Source organism: Myxocyprinus asiaticus, chromosome 27 (genome assembly GCF_019703515.2).
Source record: "Myxocyprinus asiaticus isolate MX2 ecotype Aquarium Trade chromosome 27, UBuf_Myxa_2, whole genome shotgun sequence".
NCBI classification, from domain to species: Eukaryota; Metazoa; Chordata; class Actinopteri; order Cypriniformes; family Catostomidae; genus Myxocyprinus; species Myxocyprinus asiaticus.
In genome coordinates, this window is record NC_059370.1 from 14266468 (window position 1) to 14275696 (window position 9229).

At 53.7% G+C, this 9229-nt stretch overlaps 1 protein-coding gene across 2 annotated transcripts; it reads right to left on the bottom strand.

Annotated features, from left to right (window-relative positions):
- Positions 1-1356: 1356 nt before the first annotated feature.
- On the bottom strand, positions 1357-7603 carry LOC127418332 (uncharacterized). 2 transcript variants are annotated; one of them, XR_007893409.1, is made up of 3 exons: positions 7561-7603; positions 1625-2896; positions 1357-1536 (listed from the first exon to the last, which is right to left on the bottom strand). XR_007893409.1 is itself a non-coding variant. In XM_051658906.1 (2 exons), the coding sequence occupies exon 2, from the start codon at positions 2668-2670 to the stop codon at positions 1846-1848; it is 825 nt and encodes a 274-aa protein (XP_051514866.1). In that variant the 5' UTR covers positions 2671-2896; positions 7561-7603; the 3' UTR covers positions 1357-1845. The 2 variants fall into 2 exon arrangements, 1 of the variants encoding a protein (XP_051514866.1); XM_051658906.1 differs by having other exon boundaries at positions 1357-2896.
- Between the last annotated feature and the right edge of the window lie 1626 nt (positions 7604-9229).

Genomic DNA, 9229 nt, shown 5'->3' on the forward strand with positions numbered 1-9229 from the left:
GTGTTGAGTCCGAAGTGAGTGATGCAGGTCGGCTAAGACAGGTAAGTGGTTTAGGGTGGTTCTATGGAGCTGGGGGGTGTTTGATGAAGTGTGTTAGGCCGAAGTGAGTGATGCAGGTCGGCTAAGACAGGTAAGTGGTTTAGGGTGGTTCTATGGAGGTGGGGGGTGTTTGATGAAGTGTTTGAGTCCGAAGTGAGTGATGCAGGTCGGCTAAGACAGGTAAGTGGTTTAGGGTGGTTCTATGGAGCTGGGGGGTGTTTGATGAAGTGTGTTAGGCCGAAGTGAGTGATGCAGGTCGGCTAAGACAGGTAAGTGGTTTAGGGTGGTTCTATGGAGGTGGGGGGTGTTTGATGAAGTGTGTTAGGCCGAAGTGAGTGATGCAGGTCGGCTAAGACAGGTAAGTGGTTTAGGGTGGTTCTATGGAGGTGGGGGGTGTTTGATGAAGTGTGTTAGGCCGAAGTGAGTGATGCAGGTCGGCTAAGACAGGTAAGTGGTTTAGGGTGGTTCTATGGAGGTGGGGGGTGTTTAATGCACTGTTTGAGTCCGAAGTGAGTGATGCAGGTCGGCTAAGACAGGTAAGTGGTTTAGGGTGGTTCTATGGAGGTGGGGGGTGTTTGATGAAGTGTGTTAGGCCGAAGTGAGTGATGCAGGTCGGCTAAGACAGGTAAGTGGTTTAGGGTGGTTCTATGGAGCTGGGGGGTGTTTGATGAATTGTGTTAGGCCGAAGTGAGTGATGCAGGTCGGCTAAGACAGGTAAGTGGTTTAGGGTGGTTCTATGGAGGTGGGGGGTGTTTGATGAAGTGTGTTAGGCCGAAGTGAGTGATGCAGGTCGGCTAAGACAGGTAAGTGGTTTAGGGTGGTTCTATGGAGGTGGGGGGTGTTTAATGCACTGTTTGAGTCCGAAGTGAGTGATGCAGGTCGGCTAAGACAGGTAAGTGGTTTAGGGTGGTTCTATGGAGGTGGGGGGTGTTTGATGAAGTGTGTTAGGCCGAAGTGAGTGATGCAGGTCGGCTAAGACAGGTAAGTGGTTTAGGGTGGTTCTATGGAGCTGGGGGGTGTTTGATGAATTGTGTTAGGCCGAAGTGAGTGATGCAGGTCGGCTAAGACAGGTAAGTGGTTTAGGGTGGTTCTATGGAGCTGGGGGGTGTTTGATGAATTGTGTTAGGCCGAAGTGAGTGATGCAGGTCGGCTAAGACAGGTAAGTGGTTTAGGGTGGTTCTATGCTGGTGGGGGTGTTTGATGAAGTGTGTTATGCCGGCTATAGTGACATCCCCCCGGCTAATGAGTGACATGTTGAATGCATGGGTGAAATGATACACTTGACACAGAGTTAACATTCAAAACAAAGTGCTCTTTATTTATAACATTGAACGGTGTTTAAGGCTTTATTCCAAGTGCTTTTAGGGCATGTTTTCGGGCCTTGCATGCCTCCTTGGCCGTCTGGTCTGCGACGTAGAACTGCGCAGCCGTGTCCGGGTGGTGGCACATGTAGCGACTCAGCCTGTCCCTCTGCGCCCGCTGAAGTCGTGCGAAACCCTGGGAGGAGATAAGAAGAGACATGGGTTAGGAGACTTGTGTTACTGCTGTGGATGCATTGACGGATGGATGGATGGTGTATACTCACGTGTGTGACGTCGAGCAGGCGTCGAATGGCCGGGCCGCCGCTGCGATGTCCGTCGAAGGTACGAGCTTTCCCGGCGTCAGTATGAGCGTCCTGGTTAAGGTTAGGATATACGCCGTTGAAACAATGTTTAATTGCGGCCAACTTGGACGGCCATGTTGACACGGGCGACAGCCCTTTGGACGCGGAGGTCGCGTCGTACGATATCTCGGGGACCCGGTGGGCTAGAGAGACGAGGCCGGGCTCGTTGGAAAGGTCTCGGGCGTGCCTTTCGAATGAGGCCGGTCTCTACCCGGTGGCACTTCCGGTTCTGGAGCTAGAGGCTCAAATGTGCAAAATGCTATCTCGGGCCCCCGAGGGGCTAGAGGGTCGGGGCCGGTGTCGTTGGAAAGGGCTCGTCGAGATGTGTAAGGGCCCCGAATTTGGTGTCCCGGGGCCTCTCCGTTCCGGAGATACGGCCGTCGAAAGAGTCGTTTTCCGGAGAGGGTGTAATCCAAGGCCCGTATCTCTGAGACCCGGAGGACTACAGAGACGGTCCAGGGCTCAATCGAAGGGTCCCTTCGAGCCGCGTCGGATGAGCCTGTAACGGGGTCCGGGGTCGGTCCGGTTCGGGAGGTAGAGCCCCAAACGTAATCCGTCACGTCCACCTGAAGGCTGGAGCGGCCGCCGCTCCGCGCGACAACGGAGTAGGGAGGTGGGGGTTGGCTCGTCTGAAAGGACTCAGAAGGCCGGTTCGAACGCGACCAACCCGGAGTCTGTGCTGTGTCCGGTCCGGGAGAAACGTCCGTGGGACGTCGGGCGGTCCAGAGCCGCTGTATCCGGGAAGGAACCACCCAGGAACGTGTGGCCGGGCTCGTTGGAAAGGTCTTGCTGCGGACTTTCCAACGAGACCAACCCAGAGCCCATAGGTGGTCCCCTTCGGGAGATATGGCCGGCGGAAGAATCGGTTTTTCACGGGATCCTATCTCCGGACCACGGGCCACCTGGGCTGGAGAGTTCGAAGGTGCTTCAACAGCAGGTAAGTGTGACGGGGACAGTGACAGTGTCATAAGCCGGGGTGTGTGACACCTGCCTGGGCATGGTCAACTTGCCCCCAGGCCCCTGGATGTGCTGATACAACAGGTAAGTATGAAGGGTAGTGTGTCAGTGTATTAAGCCAGGGTGAGTGACACCTGCCTGGGCATGGACAACATGCCCCAGGCCCCTGGAGGTGCTTAAAGAACCGGTAAGTGTGATGGGCAGAGTGTCAGTGTATTAAGCCGGGGAGAGTGACACCTGCCTGGGCATGGACAACTTGCCCCAGGCCCCTGGAGGTGCTTAATGAACCGGTAAGTGTGATGGGCAGAGTGTCAGTGTATTAAGCCGGGGAGAGTGACACCTGCCTGGGCATGGACAACTTGCCCCAGGCCCCTGGATGTGCTGATACAACAGGTAAGTATGAAGGGTAGTGTGTTAGTGTATTAAGCCGGGGTGAGTGACACCTGCCTGGGCATGGACAACTTGCCCCAGGCCCCTGGATGTGCTGATACCACAGGTAAGTATGAAGGGTAGAGTGTCAGTGTATTAAGCCGGGGTGAGTGACACCTGCCTGGGCATGGACAACTTGCCCCAGGCCCCTGGAGGTGCTGATACAACAAGTAAGTATGAAGGGTAGTGTGTCAGTGTATTAAGCCGGGGTGAGTGACACCTGCCTGGGCATGGACAACTTGCCCCAGGCCCCTGGAGGTGCTGATACAACAGGTAAGTATGAAGGGTAGTGTGTCAGTGTATTAAGCCGGGGTGAGTGACACCTGCCTGGGCATGGACAACTTGCCCCAGGCCCCTGGATGTGCTGATACCACAGGTAAGTATGATGGGTAGAGTGTCAGTGTATTAAGCCGGGGTGAGTGACACCTGCCTGGGTATGGACAACTTGCCCCCAGGCCCCTGGAAGTGCTTAAAGAACCATTAAGTGTGATGGGTACAAAGTCATTGTCATAAGCCGGGATGAGTGACACCTGCCTGGGCATGGACAACTTGCCCCAGGCCCCTGGAGGTGCACTAAGAACCAGTAAGTGTGATGGGGACAGTGTCAGTGTCATTAGCCGAGGTGTGTGACACCTGCGGGCATGATACATAACACAAAGGGCCTGGAGGAATGATCAAAAAGTGTGAAAAAATGACAAAGTAATTTTCGGGAGAGGGTGTAAGAACCAGGCCCTCTGCCGAACCGGCTGAGGCCGAGAGGGTGAGCCTTGGTGGGCATAAATCAGCTCTATGTAGTGCCTGGAGGTCCAAAAAGTGATGCAAAAAATTTTTTGTTGAAAAAACGACTAAGTATTTTTCGGGAGAGGGTGTAAGAACCAGGCCCTCCGCCCAACCGGCTGAGGCCGAGAGGGTGCGCCTTGGTGGGCATAAATCAGCTCTATGTAGTGCCTGGAGGTCCAAAAAGTGATGCAGAAAAATTTTTTGTTGAAAAAACGACTAAGTATTTTTCGGGAGAGGGTGTAAGAACCAGGCCCTCTGCCGAATCGTCTGAAGCCGAGAGGGTGAGCCTTGGTGGGCATGAATTGGCTTCATGTACCTCCTGGATGTCAAAATAGTGATGCTGAAAATGTTTGTGCTGATTTAATTGATGTCCATGGGGGAAAGGGTCAGTTTCAATTGATTTCAATGGGGAGACAGTGTAAATGACCTTATTCGAGCTGTGAAACACCTATTTGGGCATGAAAAATAGCCCAAAGGGCCTGGAAGTATGATCCAAAAGTGGCAAATAATGACTAAGTCAATGCAGTCTGGATGATTTGTTGTTATATGGTGTTTGATTCAGTGACTGTAGCCGAGGAAGGTGTCTGTCACCGGATTGACAACATGCCCCAGGCCACTGGAGGTGCTTAAAGAACCGGTAAGTGTGATGGTACAGTGACAGTGTCATAAGCCGGGGTGAGTGACACCTGCTTGGGCATGGACAACTTGCCCCAGGCCCCTGGAAGTGCTGAGACAACCATTAAGTGTGATGGGTACAGAGTCATTGTCATAACCCGGGGTGAGTGACACCTGCCTGGGCATGGACAACTTGCCCCAGGCCCCTGGAAGTGCTGAGACAACCATTAAGTGTGATGGGTACAGAGTCATTGTCATAACCCGGGATGAGTGACACCTGCCTGGGCATGGACAACTTGCCCCAGGCCCCTGGAAGTGCTGAGACAACCATTAAGTGTGATGGGTACAGAGTCATTGTCATAACCCGGGGTGAGTGACACCTGCCTGGGCATGGACAACTTGCCCCAGGCCCCTGGAAGTGCTGATACAACAGGTAAGTATGAAGGGGACAGAGTCATTGTCATAAGCCGGGGTGAGTGACACCTGCCTGGGCATGGACAACTTGCCCCAGGCCCCTGGAAGTGCTGATACAACCAGGTAAGTATGAAGGGGACAGAGTCATTGTCATAAGCCGGGGTGAGTGACACCTGCCTGGGCATGGACAACATGCCCCAGGCCCCTGGAAGTGCTTAAAGAACCATTAAGTGTGATGGGATACAGAGTCATTGTTATAAGCCGGGGTGAGTGACACCTGCCTGGGCATGGACAACATGCCCCAGGCCCCTGGATGAGCTGATACAACAGGTAAGTATGAAGGGGACAGAGTCATTGTCATAAGCCGGGGTGAGTGACACCTGCCTGGGCATGGACAACATGCCCCAGGCCCCTGGAAGTGCTTAAAGAACCATTAAGTGTGATGGGTACAGAGTCATTGTTATAAGCCGGGGTGAGTGACACCTGCCTGGGCATGGACAACATGCCCCAGGCCCCTGGATGAGCTGATACAACAGGTAAGTATGAAGGGAACAGAGTCAGTGTCATTAGCCGTGGTGAGTGACACCTGCCTGGGCATGGACAACATGCCCCAGGCCCCTGGATGAGCTGATACAACAGGTAAGTATGAAGGGGACAGAGTCAGTGTCATAAGCCGGGGTGAGTGACACCTGCCTGGGCATGGACAACATGCCCCAGGCCCCCTGGATGAGCTGATACAACAGGTAAGTATGAAGGGAACAGAGTCAGTGTCATAAGCCGTGGTGAGTGACACCTGCCTGGGCATGGACAACATGCCCCAGGCCCCTGGATGAGCTGATACAACAGGTAAGTATGAAGGGGACAGAGTCAGTGTCATAAGCCGGGGTGAGTGACACCTGCCTGGGCATGGACAACATGCCCCAGGCCCCCTGGATGAGCTGATACAACAGGTAAGTATGAAGGGGACAGAGTCAGTGTCATAAGCCGTGGTGAGTGACACCTGCCTGGGCATGGACAACATGCCCCAGGCCCCTGGATGAGCTGATACAACAGGTAAGTATGAAGGGGACAGAGTCAGTGTCATAAGCCGGGGTGAGTGACACCTGCCTGGGCATGGACAACTTGCCCCAGGCCCCTGGAGGTGCACTAAGAACCAGTAAGTGTGATGGGGACAGTGTCAGTGTCATTAGCCGAGGTGTGTGACACCTGCGGGCATGATACATAACACAAAGGGCCTGGAGGAATGATCAAAAAGTGTGAAAAAATGACAAAGTAATTTTCGGGAGAGGGTGTAAGAACCAGGCCCTCTGCCGAACCGGCTGAGGCCGAGAGGGTGAGCCTTGGTGGGCATAAATCAGCTCTATGTAGTGCCTGGAGGTCCAAAAAGTGATGCAAAAAATTTTTTGTTGAAAAAATGACTAAGTATTTTTCGGGAGAGGGTGTAAGAACCAGGCCCTCCGCCCAACCGGCTGAGGCCGAGAGGGTGCGCCTTGGTGGGCATAAATCAGCTCTATGTAGTGCCTGGAGGTCCAAAAAGTGATGCAGAAAAATTTTTTGTTGAAAAAACGACTAAGTATTTTTCGGGAGAGGGTGTAAGAACCAGGCCCTCTGCCGAATCGTCTGAAGCCGAGAGGGTGAGCCTTGGTGGGCATGAATTGGCTTCATGTACCTCCTGGATGTCAAAATAGTGATGCTGAAAATGTTTGTGCTGATTTAATTGATGTCCATGGGGGAAAGGGTCAGTTTCAATTGATTTCAATGGGGAGACAGTGTAAATGACCTTATTCGAGCTGTGAAACACCTATTTGGGCATGAAAAATAGCCCAAAGGGCCTGGAAGTATGATCCAAAAGTGGCAAATAATGACTAAGTCAATGCAGTCTGGATGATTTGTTGTTATATGGTGTTTGATTCAGTGACTGTAGCCGAGGAAGGTGTCTGTCACAGGATTGACAACATGCCCCAGGCCACTGGAGGTGCTTAAAGAACCGGTAAGTGTGATGGGTACAGTGACAGTGTCATAAGCCGGGGTGAGTGACACCTGCTTGGGCATGGACAACTTGCCCCCAGGCCCCTGGAAGTGCTGAGACAACCATTAAGTGTGATGGGTACAGAGTCATTGTCATAAGCCGGGGTGAGTGACACCTGCCTGGGCATGGACAACTTGCCCCCAGGCCCCTGGAAGTGCTGAGACAACCATTAAGTGTGATGGGTACAGAGTCATTGTCATAACCCGGGATGAGTGACACCTGCCTGGGCATGGACAACTTGCCCCCAGGCCCCTGGAAGTGCACAAAGAACCAGTGAGTGTGATGGGAACAAAGTCATTGTCATAAGCCGGGGTGAGTGACACCTGCCTGGGCATGGACAACTTGCCCCAGGCCCCTGGAGGTGCTGATACAACAGGTAAGTATGAAGGGGACAGAGTCATTGTCATAAGCCGGGGTGAGTGACACCTGCCTGGGCATGGACAACTTGCCCCAGGCCCCTGGAAGTGCTGATACAACCAGGTAAGTATGAAGGGGACAGAGTCATTGTCATAAGCCGGGGTGAGTGACACCTGCCTGGGCATGGACAACTTGCCCCCAGGCCCCTGGAAGTGCTTAAAGAACCAGTAAGTGTGATGGGAACAGAGTCATTGTCATAAGCCGGGGTGAGTGACACCTGCCTGGGCATGGACAACATGCCCCAGGCCCCTGGATGTGCTGATACAACCAGGTAAGTATGAAGGGGACAGAGTCATTGTCATAAGCCGGGGTGAGTGACACCTGCCTGGGCATGGACAACTTGCCCCCAGGCCCCTGGAAGTGCTTAAAGAACCAGTAAGTGTGATGGGTACAGAGTCATTGTCATAAGCCGGGGTGAGTGACACCTGCCTGGGCATGGACAACATGCCCCAGGCCCCCTGGATGAGCTGATACAACAGGTAAGTATGAAGGGAACAGAGTCAGTGTCATAAGCCGTGGTGAGTGACACCTGCCTGGGCATGGACAACATGCCCCAGGCCCCTGGATGAGCTGATACAACCAGGTAAGTATGAAGGGGACAGAGTCAGTGTCATAAGCCGGGGTGAGTGACACCTGCCTGGGCATGGACAACATGCCCCAGGCCCCTGGATGAGCTGATACAACCAGGTAAGTATGAAGGGAACAGAGTCAGTGTCATAAGCCGTGGTGAGTGACACCTGCCTGGGCATGGACAACATGCCCCAGGCCCCTGGATGAGCTGATACAACAGGTAAGTATGAAGGGGACAGAGTCAGTGTCATAAGCCGGGGTGAGTGACACCTGCCTGGGCATGGACAACATGCCCCAGGCCCCCTGGATGAGCTGATACAACAGGTAAGTATGAAGGGGACAGAGTCAGTGTCATAAGCCGTGGTGAGTGACACCTGCCTGGGCATGGACAACATGCCCCAGGCCCCTGGATGAGCTGATACAACAGGTAAGTATGAAGGGGACAGAGTCAGTGTCATAAGCTGGGGTGAGTGACACCTGCCTGGGCATGGACAACTTGCCCCAGGCCCCTGGAGGTGCACAAACAAACAGTAAGTGTGATGGGTACAGTGTCATTGTCATAAGCCGGGGTGAGTGACACCTGCCTGGGTATGGACAACTTGCCCCCAGGCCCCTGGAAGTGCACAAAGAACCAGTAAGTGTGATGGGCACAGAGTCATTGTTGTAAGCCGGGGTGGGTGACACCTGCCTGGGTATGGACAACTTGCCCCCAGGCCCCTGGAAGTGCACAAAGAACCAGTAAGTGTGATGGGCACAGAGTCATTGTTGTAAGCCGGGGTGGGTGACACCTGCCTGGGTATGGACAACTTGCCCCCAGGCCCCTGGAAGTGCACAAAGAACCAGTGAGTGTGATGGGAACAAAGTCATTGTCATAAGCCGGGGTGAGTGACACCTGCCTGGGCATGGACAACTTGCCCCCAGGCCCCTGGAAGTGCACAAAGAACCAGTGAGTGTGATGGGAACAAAGTCATTGTCATAAGCCGGGGTGAGTGACACCTGCCTGGGCATGGACAACTTGCCCCCAGGCCCCTGGATGTGCTTAAAGAACCAGTGAGTGTGATGGGAACAAAGTCATTGTCATAAGCCGGGGTGAGTGACACCTGCCTGGGTATGGACAACTTGCCCCCAGGCCCCTGGAAGTGCACAAAGAACCAGTGAGTGTGATAGGAACAAAGTCATTGTCATAAGCCGGGGTGAGTGACACCTGCCTGGGCATGGACAACTTGCCCCCAGGCCCCTGGAAGTGCACAAAGAACCAGTGAGTGTGATGGGAACAAAGTCATTGTCATAAGCCGGGGTGAGTGACACCTGCCTGG